Source organism: Anarrhichthys ocellatus, unplaced genomic scaffold, assembly GCF_004355925.1.
Source record: "Anarrhichthys ocellatus isolate YVR2014 unplaced genomic scaffold, GSC_Weel_1.0 scaffold5, whole genome shotgun sequence".
Classification (NCBI taxonomy): domain Eukaryota; kingdom Metazoa; phylum Chordata; class Actinopteri; order Perciformes; family Anarhichadidae; genus Anarrhichthys; species Anarrhichthys ocellatus.
In genome coordinates, this window is record NW_022280035.1 from 11,873,634 (window position 1) to 11,892,627 (window position 18,994).

Genomic DNA, 18,994 nt, shown 5'->3' on the forward strand with positions numbered 1-18,994 from the left:
CACACACACACACACACACACACACACACACCGACACACACACACCGCCACACACACAGCCCCCCTCTTCCCTCCTTTACCTTCAGACAGCTCCAGATCCAACTCCGCCACTTGGTCTCTAACCTCTTTGGGCAGGGCGGACAGATCCACGCCGCGGTCTGCCATGCCTTTGCCGATAAACACGAGTGCCGTCTGGTTGAAAAGGAAGCAGCCCGTAGAAAAAATAAAAAATACAACGCCCTCCCTCAAGACACAAAACAAGCATCAGAGTGGGAGAGACGGTCCATCCGCACGGCTTGCCCCTCCGCCATAATGGGAAACGAGGGGTCACGTGACTGCCTTTACCTCGCCTGTACGGTAGTTCACTGCGTCCCAGAGAAAAAACACACACACCGAAACTGTTGCTCCCCCTGGCGTCTCACTGGCAGAAACACACACACAACACACACACACAACACACACAATACACACACACACACAGACACAGACACACAGACACAGACACACAGACACAGACACACACACACACACACACACACACACACACACTTTTAACTTAAATAGCGCTGCACAATTTCATCACGTTACCCTCACTCTCATTAAACTTCCAGTGGATCTTGGGCCACACACAGAAAAAAGTTCAACTTAACTTTTTGGCAAGATAATAAAAGTCTGTGTAAAGATTTTTCACTTTTTCAACTAGCAAGGATGGAAAAACTACCAGAATATTTTACTTACACCTGGATTAGGAATTAGGAAACTGCCCAGGGGCCCCAAACAGTACCAGGTTCCCTGTGTGGTACTTTGATTAATAGCACAAAACAGTAGTTGGCAAATAATAATAATAACTAATTGTTTCAGCTCTACTAGACTTACGTATGTCTAGTAGAGCTAGTAGAGCTAGATTCTTTAAGTGTCATGGACACTTAAAGAATCAATCTGACCCTGGTCCTACTTGAGAGGAAGTCATTTAATTGTACCTAAATTCATGAAAAAATACTTACAAAAGGCCAGTGTGGCATCGTGAGTGTAACCATTATAAAAAATAAACATACCCTTCCAACCACTTCCTCTGCAATTAAGGGCTGCTTACAAAAAGTTACGATTGTGTTGTCCTCATAAGAAACATGGGCACTGTCTTATAAGGACAACAAGCTTCAAAGCAAACTTGACGTAACAGCATAATTGTAGTGCAGTATAAAAACATCAATTTAAAAGCAGGGCCATAGCAGGGATATAAAAAAAATACTGAGTCAAGAGTCCAGCCTCTAAATACACACCACCACTACTCAGAAAACGTTATATATTTTCTACAGGTTGTCGTATTTTGTGTTTCTACAAGACCATGCCTTTAAACAACTCGTTTAAAGGCACCATCTCTATATACGGGCGGTGTGAGTTTCATGGATTGAGTGTTTCAATACTTTCACAGTATTTATAAAGCACTGAGACCTGAGGAAGCAAAAACTCACTTTTTACAATATTTTACCGTTTAAGTAGATACTGAATCTATTGGTCAAGAAGTTGTCCAATTTAAACACTTTGAGTGTAAAACTAGAATGAGTCTATATGATAAGGTGTACGTTTTTAATTGTAGAATATAACCTCAGGCTGCTACAAACCCCAAAGTACCAGAAACATACAGAAGACATGACCTCTGTGTCCTCGTATTAGCTACGGCCCTGCTTCAAAGTGTACCTTAAAACTACAACAAATATTAGAACCATAGTACTTATGAGTTATTTTGCTCCTCTCCATGTAGTCATTAGTCACAATATAATCATGAAAGTCCATGAACACTGGGTACAGACAACTATGAACAAAGCAGACAGTGCAGTGTCCCAACATACAGCATATTCATCGTCTTTCATATCACTTCAACCAAAAACTGCATTTCTCCAGTTCTTATGTGAGATTACAGCAAATTTAGAGAAAAGATATTTTTGCTGTTGTGAAACTAAACTGACAACAAACAAACCAAACTTTGTAAATGTTCATTAAGTATGTAGTTTCTTTAATTAAAACTGCAGCACTGTAAGTGTTCATAGTATTCCACTTGGACATGCATGGAAAAGTAAATATATTCATATAGTACAGATATGTACAGTACAAGGACAATTTTTGAAATTATCAGTCCAACAATGGGAGTGTGAAAAACCATTAATATACTATGCAACTTTCACATTGTATGTTTCTTTAAATTGCTCTTTTCATAACAATATGCCAAAAGACTTTGTTAGTTGACCAATTAAAAAATAAGTTAGAAGGACAGTCAAAAGACACGACCAAATTCATCTTTAAAGATATAACAAAATCACTTTTTGAAAGAGGACTAATGATGTTTTTTTCTGTAGAAAACCAAAAAAACAAAAAATAAATCTCTGTGTTAAAGAAATGAGTTTCTATATTCATCAGTACAATCAGAAGCGTTATGACAAGAGTTGTATCGTGCTGAAAATAGCACACAACACAAGAAAACAAGAAATGACAGAAAAGGTGCCAAAGACATGAATTACATGGAAGCTAAATAGGGTTTGACTTTTCATTTCATATGAACAATCGTCTATAAGGGACTGCCAGCCAGATATAGGGCTAGCTGTGAAGCACAACAACATGTCGGGGTCTCCCATGGGACTGCAGGACTCAAGGTTCAGTCAGAAGTGGAAGGTTTTAAAGTTGCTGGGCACAGTCCCATTAATGAGTACAGTACAGAAAGGAGAAATATGATTTTTTTTTTAAAAGGATCTGATACCTCTGACCAAGAGAACTGTAAAAAACTGTAAATGAACAGAACAAAAGTACAAAGCAACAATAAACTTGCATTATTTTAGTGCATAAAGACATGCCCTCCTGTTAATGGACAGGTATCTTGTTTTTTGAAATATCACATCTTGCAAATATACCAATCGTATCAGACAAAAAGGGAAAGAAAAAGACGTACAGGAAGAAACACAAGGAAAGCAAACTGCTTGTTTAGGAGTTTATGAAAAAATATTGTGGTAAAATATGTTGGTGGGATTTATAAAGAACTGGAGCCATTCATTAACAGTCAGAAGACATCTGAACGTGTTTCTCCCTCAGTGAAGATGTCTTTGCTGCGTCTCTCCACCAGATGACAGGCAAGCATCGCATCGTTTAACGTCACTGAACAGACTCCTGGTTTAATGAACCATTCATCTTAAAGGCTGTGAGGAATCTCCAATGAGTAAATCATGTTCCTCGTCGATAGATTTTTATTTGATAAAATTGACAAATTGATACAAATACATGTTTTAAAGCTCCATTGTTTTTCACATAGAGCAAATCTGCGTGTTCTTTCGGTGTTATCGGAGGCACCAACGTGATCTTAAGGCAAAACCGTCAGACATTGTATGTGAGACTGAGTGTAAGTGCAAGTAACAAGCAGGGATGTACTGTCGATTTTGTCACTATGACGTCTGAGTCACAAAATAACAGTAAGGCGATTTACTTCCTGTCCCCTAGAACAAGTACAAGGTGGTCTTTGGAGATTGAGATATCTGATTTGTGGTCAGTATGGCTTTAGTTTAGGTTTGGTAGAGAGCAGGGTGACTGGGTTCATCGCACTTCCAACGAGCAGCAAGGATGTGCAAACCATCCTGAGAAGTGTGAAAATAACAGTTACAGTAAGTCCAGGGCCCACACAGAGAAACACAGTCACGAGAATAGTTTCATAGAAAATGGAAAAGGCATCCACTCACAAACCAATAAACAGCACAAGTGTCTGCTTTAGGGGAACGTAAGGAGGAGGGGAGAGGTTGAAAAAAACTGTTGCTCACACAAACTAATTTAAGATAATACAATGTCAATCCTTTTGGTTCTGGTTCTGTGGACTAATCTGGGACAATGTGCCAATTAATAACAAGAAAGTATAGAGCTGCACATAGCTGTATCAAGAACATAACACCCTAATAGTCACATGCTAACAACCCAGCTATTAACGCATCTGTTCAGCACTAGGCAAACCGCTATGTTGTGATGTACATAAATATATACGCAGAGAGCTTATCACACACACAATTTATTCATTTTTGTCATAAAGGGGAGTAATTGAGGTAAGGTTTTTTCGGGTCCATGTTGAGATCACCTTTTGGTGGAACCATTTACAAAAGGTTTGAGGGAGTATTTGAGATCCGAGTCCCCGACGTCGAGACAACTACTGCATTTTGGAGCCGAGGCTGTAAAGGGACGTCTGCTGTGACGGCATGTGTGGGTGTGTGTGCGTGGCTAACAGGTCGAGGAGCATGAGGCACAATTCCCTGCTGAAAACAGTGTGAAGCCCCGTGTGCATTGTTTGGTATCTGATTTGATCGAGAATGTTTATGCAACACCTAGTGTGTTAGAAGCTGCGCACGTGTCCACGTGGGAAGTTCATGGCGGCATACACTCGGAGCGATGCGGTCCTACGGTCCAGTGGAGAGTGAAGGGAGATGAGCGGGGATGCACAGAGTGGGGGAGACGAGGATGGGAGGTTGGAGTCCAGCCCCTGTAGTCTATGGCAAAGTGAACAGGAAGCTCTCTCAAAAGTCTCAGTCCATTCTCAGAAGGCTGCTGCTGAGCTTCAGGCCACAGCTCGATGGCTCCGCAAGAGGGTCAGAGAGAGCAGAGGAGCACAGCGAAAGGGCGAAGGGGAAGATTTGGACTTCTACATCAGGGGAAAGTTAGGAGGGGGGTTCCGCTGCTCTTTTTTATCCCTGGGTGATGATTGTGAGCCAAGTCTGGGCGGTGGTGGTGGTGGTGGTGGTGGTGGCATCGCTCATCATCTGGCAGCAGATTGAGACTGTGCAGCCATGATAATGTGAGAGGGTCCACTCTCAGCCCTCTGGTGCTGGCCCATTCCTGCCAGCACTGACATAGCCATGGCCTCAGCTGCTGCCCTTGAGCTCAGGCCGTTGTGCCCTGCAGAGGGGCTGTGTGCCAAAGAGCTGTGCTGGATCACCGGGGCAGGGGAGCCCGTAGGCTCGGAGGGGTCCCTCATGCTCTCTTCTGCAGCTGCACGGAAAAGAAGACGACACGAGGACAGATTTATACTTCAACTGGCGAAAGCATTTCACTTTTAAGAGGCTGCCACAGGAGTAACATGGCATCATTTTAAAAAGGTTCACCTAAGTAGGCCGTTCTCTTCTGTAGGGTGGTCACAGGACAGTCCTTGTGGGCTAGCAGCAGCTGCTTTAAATGAGCCACCTCGTTCCGCAACAGAGACACTTCATTCTAAAGGATCAGAAAATAAGGACTTACAACACTTTTCAATAGTTCATAGAAAATTCGTATCATAGGTAGACTTACAGTACACCCAAAAGAAAAAGAATCATCCCTAACACTGTGTCATATAATTCAAAACAGAGAGACCGTGCAAACCTTTACTTCCCTAATGGATTATTAATGTTTTTTAGCTCTGAAGGGGTAGAGTCTGGTTTCCACTACAGTACAGCTGGCAGTGGAGAAGTGGTCAAAAAAAAATGTTTAAAATCCTGTAAATTCCTTTGTAAAATATCCCCTTTCTGTCTGAAACTGATGGAAAACACCTGACACACTTCAACAGGAAAGCCTGTCAACTGTGCACAGTGAGTGTGACTATGCACAAACCAACACAGGCCTCCCACAGGCCACATTTCATCCCCGCCCACTCACTCGACGCCCACTCACCGACAGCGAGACGTTCATGGTGCAGAGCTCCTCGGCCTTCTTCTCCAGAGAGCTGACCCAGTATTTGCGTTTCTGTCTGCAGCGCGATGCGGCGGCCCGATTCCTCTCGAGGAACCGCTGCCTTCGCTCATCTGGGTCATCTTCTGCCGTCCGCCGCCGCCGCCCACCTGTAGGCTGTGCTGGAGATACCTAGAGGGAGAGCAGGGTCAGGGGGGGAGAAGGAAACAGAGAGACAGGGGGAGGGGAGCGGAAGAAAGACGAGAAAGAAAAAGGGAAGTTTGAGTCATAGCTTCATTATTTTAGTCAGAGCACATTATAGTCATCTCACTACAAGAAGTACAGCCCGTTTTTTCTTGAACTAAAACAGTTGATATGCCAAACATCAAACAAGGTTCAGCTCAGTTACTTTGGGTGGAGTTTCCAGATTTAAGTAACATTGTTCGTGGACCTGACAGTCACATTACAGTCCGGTATACCTGAGGTTGTGCAGGTGACGGAGCATCTGGATGTTGGACCAGCAGCTGGCTCTGCTCTGCCCTCTGAGGTACCATGGGGCTGCCGCCCATGGCCATGAAGCCCATGCTGTATCCTGACGGGCTCTGCTGGGACAGTGCTGCCTTCAGACGCTGCAGGAAAACAATGACATGACCAAAATCAATAACAAGAATACACAGCCCAAACCAACAGTGTTAACTGTTTTACTGCAAGATCTCAGTTTTTAATAACATATTAAAATAAGCACCAGGTTTTACTGCCCTTTGCCTCAAGAAATACCAGCTTCTCTTGGGGCATGATGCGTTAATTCTGCAGAGTCGTGTTCCCATGCTGATCCGACAATGTCACACAGTTCCTATTTTTTAAGTTTTCAAGTTCAACTCTGGAGGATTTGTAGCTGATGTGAGCCGACTAAAGATGATGTTGCTTACTGATATGGTGGTTTACCCAGCTGGAAGTAATGGCAGCGAAGGCGTACAACTGGTCACCAGCGTATTTAAAGTTACTGTGAGGACATTTTAACTGGTTATGAGACAGTGTCAAATTAATACTGTTGACACCATATGACCTACATAAGTAGACGTGACCATCTGCAAGAAGATTGTCTATTTCTTGCCAAAATCAACCCAAAGTTAAAGTTCCTCGCAGTATCTTTAAGTACACAGCAGCACAGTTTGACAACCATTATTTGGTAGTAAGAGTCCCATAGCTGTCTGAAATCACTCCCTCATGAATAGTTCATTAAATCTACTGTATGCTACTTTATTTACGTTTCAGAGTGTGTACATGTATGCACTATATAGTGCCCTCAGAAACTCTGCAATGGAATACAAAAAGTAGTAAGCCATAGTTTTTGCAGGATGTCCCGCTGTGTTGGCACTAGTTGACCCTACTCTGCAGCTTATTGGACGATTTAGCACGTTGAATTAGCGGTGGAGCCCGTCGGTGAGAAAAAATGACTCTTGTACTCTTGGTGTTCAGCTGAAGCCAATCAGTGCACAAGTAGAGAAACGGAAGTGAGGAAAGAAAGCGTTAAGATTGAAGGCAAACTCTGCTTTGTTTCATGTACTGTAGGTATCACAACAACTGCTTGTGTATCTGCTGTCCTAAGGCTTCCGTTTGCCCTTCATGAATGACAAATACAGACTACCGCCTCCTGCTAGTATGGAGAGATTTCCTCTGACGCCGGCGCAGAACAAGACCCAAGGAAGAGCGCCAGCTTTGAAGGCCAAACTAGGGAATTACAATTTCAGGGTCAGTCACATGATGCCATTGGGCCCAAAAAGTCTGTGAATCCTAACTTGTATTTGGTGAATTAACTTCTCAGTGCGATCACTTGAATAGCCCTTATTTAAATCATTATGTCATAAAGCTAAAAAGCACCTAACGCCGAATCCAGAGTTATTTTCCTTCAGTCATGTGAGGCCGAGGCTCGGAGGCAAGGTGGCGCTAGTGCGCTTACTCTATGCGCTCATGGATGACGAGGATGGACGGAAGATCCATGTTATGTTATACTTAAAAGTCCAGCGCTGTATCCGGTTCTCTTTCTACATCCATGGAGCAGAACATACGTGCTTGTTGGCTGTGGTCTCTGTGGTGTGTTCAAGTGCTACTATTTGGCCAAGAAACCAGCCACGTGAGGCGACCCAACAATCAGTCAGCCTCGGTCGCCGCTAGTTCTTTTGATGTCGGCTTGGTATGCCTTAATGCCTTAAGGGTTCCATAAACAAGTAGCTGCAGTAAAAAGTCATATGATGAACAAACTAAGGCAGTGCAGAGAAAGGCTGGAGGGTGAAGGTGGAGACAAACGGAACAGATAAAGAGATAAAAATAGAGAGCTAATCTAGTGCTGACCATCTTGGCCTCTGAGTGGATGCTGTAGCCAGAAGGGGAGTTTGAGCCGCTGCTGCTGCCTCCCAGAGGAGGACCGGGCATTCCAGGAATGTTGGGTACCATGCTCATGGTTCGGGCCAGCTGGAGACCAGATAAGATGCACAAATACACACGTTTTCTCAAACTTTCTTAGTTATAAAATTGACACTCGACATATTTAGACTGTGGGTGTGCCTTACATTTATGACGGAGGGTATCTGTACTGGACCAGGGAGCACAGGCACTGCCTGACCAGAGGGAAGCATCATCATGGGGTAGTGGCTGGTTGGTGAGCTAGACAGGCAGACAGGCAGGAACAGGAAGTTCAGTCACGTTTGTATGAATAACTATTTTATACGACAAAGTTTTTGTAACAAAGCAACTATCACCTCTTGGGAAAAAATGATCCACTTCAACCCCACAAAATCCACACGTGTGATGGCATTCTGGGTTTGGAGGGTTCACTCACAACATAGTGGAGGCTCAACACATTGTTGGGACCAGCAGATAGAGAAGATGGGAAATGTGGACTACACTAAATGTGTATGTGTTTGGGTTTTTAAGATGTTCTACTGAAGCAAAATAGTCATTTCAATAAACGATTAGAAAGAAAGACAAAACGTTCCTTTGACCACTGCTTCTACGAAGGAGGAAGTTCAGATTTCCAGTTTTGTAGAATACACATTTTTACCAGCTGTCCCCGGGAGTAATATAGGAATAAGTATTTGTTATTATGGTTCACATTAAGTCCTTGTCTGTCTCCTAAGATCCAGAGCCTACGGTCAGACTAAATCTAGTTATTCTAATGACGTATTTCCAAAATTGTTCCAGATAAGAGCAACTCCGAAGCATATGAGGTAAATCTCCATCAGAGGTTACAGTAGAGGCTTTCTGGGACATTTTACGCAGTTTATGTGGAGTGTGATAGGTTTTATTAAAGATATGAAATTGTTTATACTCTGTGTTTAGCTGAGATTAGCACAGCATGAGACATTTCAAGCATATTACACCATCAGTGAATTTGCTTTCAAGATCCGATTTATCAATCGACAAGATGCTGTTTAGATTAACATAAATATAAGACGTCTGACCTTTTGTATTGTACAAGTATTCACGAAGCTATTGCTTTTCAAAGAGGGATTTTGGTGGAGTATATGGAAAGCCTGCATAGCTGTTGCCGACCCAGTGTCTAATCTGAAAATATCTGTGGTTCTCAGAAGTCAGTAGAAGGACTTTACTCACCCCAGAGTTCGATTGGAAGGTGGTGTCTGTGTGATGACAGAGGTGGGTGACGGCATGGTGGGCTGAAGGGCATCGAAGCCCAAGTGTAGTGGGAGGGAACCTGGACGCACAATAGTCGGGGTGGGGGCCGAACTTCTGGGTGGCGTGTCCTTGGAGGATAGCAGTGAGGTGAGTACACCGTTTAGGATCCGCCCTGTTCGCTACACACTCATGTGATCTCCCCCCCCCCTCCGCCCGTTCTGTCCTACCTTTCCTTTAACCAGGGGCTCGTAGTAGCTGTCCGAATCTCCAGAGTAGGAGTCAGGGCTGCTTGGAGGCGAGGAGTCGACCTCTACAGGTTCCTCTTCTTTCACCTTCACGTCGGATGCCGTCTGCATGCTCATGTCCACAGCCACAGAGTTGGAAGCAGGGAGCTGAGGAGGACAGAGGAAGGGAGAGAGAGAGAGCGAGAGAGAGAGAGAGAGAGAGAGAGAGAGAGAGAGAGAGAGAGAGAGTGTTAGTTCACATGACTTATCAAAGTTAACAGACGACATTACATTGAGAAAGTAGGCTGGTATTTAGCACATAAAGCAAACAACCACAGAATCAGCTAACACTATTTTGTGCAATAAAACACACTGATCTATTTAAATAAAAATCATCTCAAGAAAGTTAATGCAACAGTTTAGATTATACTGATAAAAGCACAAAGCAGGAATTTCTGAAAGCAATCATTTTTCACTTCAACACTTGAGGTAAGAAAGAAGGAAGTAGAACGTCCTTTTTCACAATGTGGGAGTCTTGTAGGAGATTCCATTGGTTTCTGTTATTAATAATAACAATAAAACATAAAGGCATCAACACATATTCAAACGTTGGCTTTCTTACAGAATTCTTTGCTCTCTTGTCCTCCTCGTCTTGTTCGAAGGAGCTGGCCAGCTCGTTGAACAGACCGACCTCCTCGCAGTTCTTTAGGAAGCGGGTGGGAGTAGGTGTCTGGTCTGGCAAAAGGGAACGAACATAGGTAATTATTCAAAGTATCGCTTTCACACTCGGCATTAAATATAGAAACCCATGTCATCAAATGTGTCTTTGGAGCGGTGCTAATAGACACTGATGTTGAGCTATGCATACACAGTCAGGGGGGGGGGATATTTAACAAAGAGGTAGAGTAATGCTGTGGTTTCGTTTAGATGGTGAAACAGTACCTGCAATAATTACAGAGTCAGTCCTGGCTGGTCCAAATTTCAGTGTCATCTCATGCTTGTGTTTGTGTACAGCCAAGTGGTCCACGTTGGTAAACCTCTGGAACAAGTGGACAAGAAGAAGAGAGGAAAGAGTACATTATATGAAGTGGCTGATGGGTAATGGTCTACCTGTAAAGAGCACTGTCTTGGTGGTGGTCAGTTCCTTACGTCTAAAATCCCTGAATGGGCCCATTATAGCTGCAGGACATGGGCTCAAATATCTCTACACAAACTAGAATCATCTAGAAATCATCTGGAAAAGATGATTCAAAGGGCTTGCATGGCGAATAAAATATAATTTTAACAGCATACGAATGAACGGCGAGACCAATGGTTGAAAATGTCGACGAACTGATGAGGTCTGAAAACCAGCGGTACGGCAAAAATAGCAAAAGCAAATAAGTTGACACATCAGATGCATCAGATTGCATCAAATGCAAGTGTAAGAAACCATTGTTGTCAAACTAGTGTGTGTTAAAAAACCAATGGAGCTCGACTATGTTCCTTCCTGCGTTCTATGTGCTGTCATGTATCCACAGTGGAAGCTGCAGGAGCTCTGGCACTCGGTGCAAGCCGGACCTTCTGAAGAGAGCTCCGGCAGCCGTCGGCTGAGATGCGGCGCTTCTTCTTTGGAGAAGTGGCGGAGGTGAATCAGTCACAGACGTAGGAGGAATAATCTTAGCTCTGGTACCGGCCTATTCACCGTTCGCCGCAGCCTATTTTGGGAGTTGCGTTTGCAGTTGCGAGTTCATACGTGAGAGAGTGAAGTGGAAACACAGTCAAGTGTCAGGGGGTTTATTTTTAGCTTCACCAATACAACTACATGTCTAATTTGTCTCTTTCCTCTGAACAGGGCGGCTGGATCTTGCAGAGGAAACTATCTCCAACTGATCTCCCTGTCGGAGATACTGGCAGGTGGGATTTCCCCTCCCAACAAAGTAGATGCTGGGTGTTATATTATAAAATGGGGGAGCTGTTGTTGTTGTTGTTGTTTGTTGTTAACTTGGTAAAAGGAAAACCCGGAGCAAAGCCAGGAGTCAGTCATCCGCATTCTATTATGGGCATGATTCAGACTTTCCTGGTAGACAACTGTTGCTTGTAAAGGGCAGGAGCAAAACAGCATTGGGACATGATGTACACAAATAAATATCATCAAAGATGATAAATATAAAAGCAGCATGTGTCTGAGCTTTCATAACAATTTGTACAATGATACTTAAGCTGGTATAATATGTAAGACTGGGTATTGAAAACTGTCACGGACGAAACGTTTTCAATCAAATAAATGCATTTGCTATTTCTCTGATCAGATAGTTCCTGATGTAAATTAATTGTTTTCCATTCAGGTCAGTTTCTAGTTTGATAGCTTGTGTCTCAACAATATTTAAAGCTACACTAATCAATATATTTACGTTTCCCATGGATCAAAATGTATGTTTGACCAGGGCTTGATACTGTGACCTGTGCAAGTTCAAATGTCACGTTGTCGCGTTTATGTAAGTGCATAATGATCATTATCGTTGGTGCTACGTAGAGTGTGTGTACGTAAGTCAAGTCAATTAAACGTTTATGGGGCGCAAAATCACAACAGAAGCTATCTAATGACACTTTTATATGTAGAGCCGGTCTCGACCATACTCTTTAATATACAAAGTCCCAACATTCCACCATGAGGAAGCATAAAGATAAACTCCCCTTTAACATAACCGGGCGTTATGTTGAAGGCCATCTGCCTTGACCGGTTGAGTCGAGAGAGAGAGAGAGAGAGAGAGAGAGAGAGAGAGAGAGAAGCGTTGAACTCTTTGAAACAATAAAAAGAAAAGTAGCACTTTCCACCACAATGGCTAACGCAGAACCTGGGGCTGTGGTACAAAGGGAAAGCTACACAGTGTATTGTAGGCAAAGGTCATTGATTAATACCATGTTGTACCAAAAAAAGAGGCAACCAAAGCATGTGCTACCAGTGCAAAAGTTAGTCTGGAGCTCTGGCGTGTATTGTGAAGCGGGTCGCTTGTTGGTTCAGTCCCTACTGCTCTCGTCAACCCTGACTTCAGCTGCAGTTTGCAGCTTTTTGACTCCAAATGAATGATTATGTTGCTCTATGTAAACAGGCAACTGTTTGCCAACAAGTCCGCCGTGACATCTATGCCACAGCCAGAGACCTGCACTGTCATCAACGTCCCTTTGCCGCGAGAACCTCCGATGTGATTCTGTTGTTTTAACTGACAACTAAATTAATAATGATATCTACCAATGAAATATGCAGAGCATTTATACATGACATAAACATGTCAAGGGACATTTAAAATGTTTAGTGAATGAGTCCCTCGGTGTCCATAATGTTCCGAGATGAAAATAAATAGACAAACAAATCGTCATTTATTCATCCGACACACATGTTTCGCTGCTTTACATGCCTGTTGTTCAAACCGCAAATCCCGTGTACAACAGATCGCTTCTGATCAGAGAATGGAAGACGGCTTATGAATCCCAAATGTTTCTTAAACCACATAAAACACTTTTTTCCTCCAGAGCCCAGGAGAGATACTCAGAGGATATCACACCCAGCTGAACACAAGACCAGACAGATAATCCAGCACATGAGACATGACGTTTCCTTTGTTGAATAATCATGAGTCCTAGAACACACTTTTTTATTTTTTTATTTGCTATGATATAAGGCCACACTCAGACGATGCACCACGCTACTGGCATGTGAGAACACTATCGGCACTCAGCTGAGTCACGGCCACGGCTCAAACCTGTGTCTGCAGGCGCTAGAAGTCAACAGCGACAGGTCGAAAGAATAACTGATTACTCACTGGAGCTTCCACTGAGTCACTGTTGAAAGGAGACAGCATTGTCTCACAACACAGCGCGCTAGCTAGAACGCTATCTGAAGTCTTTTCAGGGACTCTTGAAGTTTTATTCCAGGCAAATCAAGTGCCTTTTGAGGTACTATATCTTTTCTCTTTAAATTATTTTAGAAGTGTAATACATTCAATCATGATTAGTTGCAGTCAGCTGCTGGAGAGTACTGATGTGGACAACAATATCACACAGCATCACACGCATGCACACACCTGGAAGCCAGGACAAGGAGGGGTAAGACTTACCTGTCCACAGCCAGGAGCACTGCACACAAAAGGTCGGTCGTCCCCCATTTTTGCGAAGAGCTTGCAGTGTAACTGTGGGAGAGGAGAAGAGAAGAACATTGCTGCTGCTTTTCTCGATTCGCCAAGTCCTGAAAATAACAACACGGGGATGCTGTGGCTTGTAGTCTTTAGTCTGAGCAGGAAGCTGAATGCTGTTTAAAAATAACCCTGGCAAAGGAGGAAAACATGCACCGAGACCAAGTTTCCCTGGTGATACTTCCTTCACACAGGGGGGGCTTCTGGTTGGCGAATGAGAAGCCGCTCACACGAGAGAGAACGACGGCTACCGTTCACACAAAGACCCCTCCCCTCTCCTTCTGTCTCATTTTCCCTCACTCCCAATCCCTCCTTCTCTCATCACCACTCCCTCTCCTCACCTCTCTAGCACATCCCAACATGTTACCTTCTCGCACCCCTCATTCACCATTCGTCATCTCCAGCCTCTTTCTGTGAACTCTCACGTGACTCCACAGCACAGATATATTGAAATGACCTGACCGTGTACCTCACTGGTACTTGTTTTTCTTATTAAATACAAGTGTTTCCTGTGTTGAGATGCAAGTTACTGATGGCGACCAAAACATTATTAGTGGAGAATTATTAATAGAGAGAGGTATTTGTGTTCAGTCGAGACAACCTCTAAACTATTGCTATTATTTTATTTATTACTGAACTTTGAATAATATAATGAGTTATATCATTTAAAAAAATATTACATTACATCCAACGTCTAATAGTGCGTAATAACACTGCTGCTATAATAGGGCTGAACGGTATGATCACAAATCTTTACCATAATAAATTGTCATATCTAAAATGATCAATGTAATGATAATCATTTTCAAATACATCCCCTACATTAGATTCCCTTGTCATGCTGTCTTCTGATTATCCTGATTCATCACAGTTTGATCACTTTCACTTTCAGATCTGGGACTTAGGGCTCACTATGTGACTGGTCGTTATTCTGATTTTCAGTATATTTTGGTAGATGCAATATATCAGTAATTCAATAAATTAACTCAATTTTCCAGCCCTATGGTATAAAAACACAACATGGACTATTTCATTAGTGTGCTATTTGTTAACACTGTAATAACAGATGCACTTCCAAAGCTTTCCACGGGACTACAAAGCAACCACCACATCCACCTTCTCCTCGAGTAATGCTAAGAGTTAAATATGCACATGCTCATGTTTGGTTTCTCCTCCTATTGTGTCTGAAGCTGAAGTGACATAAACTAAAGCTGTGGGAGGCTCACTGCTTCTATCAGCTGTCTCCACACACACACACGCACACACACACACACACACACACACACACACACACACCCCCCCCCTTCACCAAACCACCCTGAACAGCACTCCATGTGAAGACAAAATGTGAAGTATAGACAACGAACTTTGGTCAATGAATTTAAATCAGGGAATTGAAGGTGGATCATTAATGTTTTAGCACTCTCAACCTGCCCAGAGTGACTTCTGGCAGCTATTACACAACACTGTCTACAACTACCAGCATGCATTGCACCTTTATACGTAGACACCTTTCAATAAACAAAAGCCACTGACTACTGAAATATTCCTAAAGGTTTCTCTAAAACACATTCATGAGTTGATGAGCAGGATGGTGCTCTACCTTAATAATTAAAGACTACCCCCTTCAAGATTCACATCTTAGATGTCTTTTGTGATCAGCTTCCTAAACTTTAACTTTGCCGATGACGATACGACAGCAGCTGAACTTCTGTGTTGTTCTGACTTGTTTTTAAGCTTGCTTAATCACGTTCATTACATCAAATTTCATATGCACTGCTATTCCGCGAACTGGAAAGCGATGTCGGTTTAATGTGTTTAGTGTCGTAGCTGAGTCACAGACCACATTAACCTCTGCTGTACCTACTACACGGATTGAGCGTGTAGCCTCACATTATTGAGTGGGACAGATTATTCATTATGTTGGCGAGGCATAAATGTCTGAAAGTTTTCCCAGTGCTGAAGTCAGTATATTTTCCTCCTTCCTCCCCTCTATTTCTCCCTTCGCCGAGGACAGTTGCCCCTGAGCCAACACATGATTACTGAAGCCGTGCGCCGAAATGCAACGCTCTCCCATGACGCCAGAGCAGCAACAGGCCCGACCGTTGTGTCTCTCAGTCTTCGTCCCTTCTCTGTGCAGATCAGGCGGCCGATAAAGAGGAGCAGTCTGATTTTCTTCCAGACCTCCCATGCTCTGGAGAAAGGCAACAGGTTGGTGACAGGGCCCTCGCAGAGTGTTCCCAATCCGCAGAGTCTATTTGGGCAGAGATGTGTCTGCAAACGAGATGCTCGTTATACCGAGGGTGTGGACCGTGTGGGGAAGTGGACACATCTGGCGTGAGGAGTGGGAACAGATTTCAGAGTTTACATCTTACTAACCACATGCTTCGACATTAACTTGGCTGCCTGCCGGGCACAAACACGAAGAAGTGGGATTTAATTTTGTGGGAAGTCCACCATATATTTCAGACGACGGTTGTGGAAAATACCATTTGTTTTCCTATAGCTGGCCCGACCAATCTCTTCACCTGATTAAAACTGATGGGTTGAATCTTTTCTTCAGCATCTATTGCTTGGCTTCGTGGTAAATCTGTCTATCTTGAATGAAATCTTCAAAAACTGCAGCGCTATCTGTAATCCTGCGCTGAATTCACGTAAATATAGAAGGAAGTTTCTCTGGTAATTCACGGCTTTGACTGTCAGTAGTGTCTCACTGAGAATAAACTCTGAAGGTAATTAATGAGTTGACAGTATAAAGTTTTACTACACTCAGACTTAAACTCTGCGAGACACAATAAATCAGTCTGCTAGTAACATTAGTGATGCACATCATTGATATGCATTCCAGACATGGATATCAAGTTCACCTATTTTGCCTCCTTTCATCCAAGGTGACAGTCAAAGTGTCCTAATTCCTGTGCCTCTCATTGAGCTGCTGCCAAAGTCCCACCGTTAACTTGGATTTCTCCGACTCAGCAGGTGTAGGGGAATGAGTCGCAGCTATAATCAGCCACAGCCATCTAGTGTTTGATGCAGCCTGCTAGGAAACTGACTAAACAAACCGTATTAATAGCTCGTACTGCAGCCATAACTCTGGAATCTGAGGCTTGAATTGCCAGAGGGTAGGGGAGACCCCACAAAAAGAAAAAAAAAGAAAAGGAGGGGGAGGTAGAGAGCGAAATGGTGAAATCGCAAAAAAGTCGGTCAGTGATCGATCAATTGAAGGATCTAGGATATTTGCTGGATCACATGTTTGGTCCTGTAAATGTGGGCTGTGAGCTCCAGAGATCTCAGCTGTAGCTGGACGTGTGCAACAGCCGATATGTATTTATGTAAGCAGAGTGAACCTGAGATTTGGTAAATGGAACAAATGAAATTCTATATCTTTGTCTGCGTAACTAACAAGGCCTTGAAGCTAAATCCATGCGGAACAAGCAGACAATGCAGGAAAATACACGATGGACCGAGCCAGAGCTGTTTTCTAAAATTAAATCAAAAACACTGTGCTGCAACTTTTATAAACACTTGCCGAGAGGTTTTGGCTCTAATTCAAAAGAAAAAGACCGTGTCACTTGATGTTTGGTGTCTGGAGCCTGCTCAGCCTCTGGTGCAGACATTCATTTAACTAAACCCTTCATGCTCAATCCTCTAGAACACTGTACATCTAACACTGAATCAACAAACCAACAATAAAATGGACACACTTCAAATCACTGGCATCTCAGCCAAAGGCACAAATTACATACATGCTATACATATATTTTTAAACATTAAATATATTCACCATATGTGTAATGAAGTGATACTGTTTAAGTTGCAGCAAAGAACATTTCTGTTGCATAAAAAATGAAAACTTACATAATTACTAAGAGTGGGTCAAGATGCTTGGTTGGACTAAACAGGCTGCAGTTTTCTCTGGTGTAACTCTATGTGATGGAATGAGGTACAACTCTGCCAAAAACATGACCTACATTCCTAATGAAGGTGTTGACATGCATGGGGATGCGGATCCTGGGGGCGTTCAACAGCTCAAATTGCAATACTATGGATATCATTATTACGAGAGACTTTGGCCTCTTTTAGTGGCTCTTCTTGCCCAGGCCCAGATTATCATCACCGCTTATTGTGCCGCCAAAAAAACAGACAAGGCAAATGTTTTTCGTGTGGTTTCGGCCATTTAAAAAAGAGAGCGATGTCAAACACATATCCAAAAGTTCTGAAAACTTTAGTTCCTTCTTCTATACCACGCCGACTGATCTGAAAAAAAAGTTGAGTCTTTTTCAGCCTTCATTACCGTCTGGTAACATTAGCCCCGCCTTTTCCCGTAACAAGACTGCCTTTCCTCTTCAGCCATTGGCTGTGAAGCGCGTCAATCAACAGACTCTAACGTACGCGACGCTTAGGACCCTGTCAATAACACTGGTTAGATGAATCTGATTGGTTAAAACCCCGAAATCAACTTTTAGGATCCACGAAAAACTAATGGCTAGCTGGTGTGGCTAGCATTAACAACAGGCCGAAGGCACGTTCAAGATGTGTAATAACAGCGCTACTACCAGCTTCAACGATGACAACGAACATACATCAACATTAATATAGTCATATCCGCAGTGAACCGGTGGAACGTTATTATAAAGGCGTTAACAGTCAAATTCACAAAAACAGACAACGTTAGCACTTAAGTTAAGTTAGCGGACTGACACTTGAGTGCAAAGCGAGACAGTAGTGGGTCCGAATGAAACAGTTTAGACAATTCAATATGCGGAGAGTTTTGGCGACAACAAACACCGAAACTGTCGCGTCAAACGCTACTTTGTCATAGTTTAGTATAGTGGACTTATCTATGGTGAATATAAAGCGTAATAAAGTGTTTACAAACTCACCCTTGCGCCCCTCTCTGTGGCTCCCCTCTCCTCTCCTCTCCCTTGGAATTTGACACTCCCCTCGACGTCAAGTTATCGCGAGAGTTCATCTCAGATCTAGTCGCCATATGTTAAGAAATGGATCCAGACGTTGAGAGGAGAAGCTTCTGGTCTGCAGACGAGTGTCCCTGAGGTTGGACTTAAGTCACATGGATACACGGGAACATAATACGTCTGTCAGTGTAGATGCTGGATATAAATAAGCAAGTTGTGCCCTCAGCATGTGGTAGACCTGTCTTAAACTACCCTATTAAAACTTGTAACCCACCAATCAGGGCGCCATATTTGGTAGCAGCCATTAATGCATATTATGTTATGTAAACATTGAGATTCCTAATCAAGTCACAGAATTTAAGCAGTCAAAAAACGTCAAATATACATA

At 43.1% G+C, this 18,994-nt stretch overlaps 2 protein-coding genes across 7 annotated transcripts in view; both read right to left on the bottom strand.

Moving 5' to 3' along the window:
* The window catches only part of dip2ba (disco-interacting protein 2 homolog Ba), a 35,968-nt gene extending 35,636 nt beyond the window's left edge, over positions 1–332 (bottom strand). For 4 of the 5 annotated variants that reach the window (XM_031844633.1, XM_031844630.1, XM_031844631.1 and 1 more), the window contains exon 1: positions 81–332. In XM_031844633.1, the coding sequence (XP_031700493.1) occupies positions 81–165 (85 nt within the window). In that variant the 5' untranslated portion in view covers positions 166–332. The remainder of the gene's footprint in view (positions 1–80) is intronic. The other variant, XM_031844632.1, reaches the window with a different exon arrangement.
* Positions 333–1,553: 1,221 nt separating this feature from the next.
* Positions 1,554–18,608, bottom strand: atf7a (activating transcription factor 7a). Of its 2 annotated transcripts, XM_031845422.1 has the most exons (12): positions 18,574–18,608; positions 13,616–13,687; positions 10,461–10,557; positions 10,141–10,253; positions 9,522–9,686; positions 9,274–9,422; positions 8,232–8,325; positions 8,014–8,133; positions 6,141–6,290; positions 5,665–5,853; positions 5,124–5,229; positions 1,554–5,010 (listed from the first exon to the last, which is right to left on the bottom strand). In XM_031845422.1, exons 2-12 carry the CDS (start codon positions 13,661–13,663, stop codon positions 4,778–4,780), a joined length of 1,464 nt encoding a protein of 487 aa, XP_031701282.1. In that variant the 5' UTR covers positions 13,664–13,687; positions 18,574–18,608; the 3' UTR covers positions 1,554–4,777. The 2 variants fall into 2 exon arrangements, with proteins under 2 accessions (XP_031701282.1, XP_031701281.1); XM_031845421.1 differs by lacking the exon at positions 18,574–18,608 and having other exon boundaries at positions 13,616–18,563.
* Between the last annotated feature and the right edge of the window lie 386 nt (positions 18,609–18,994).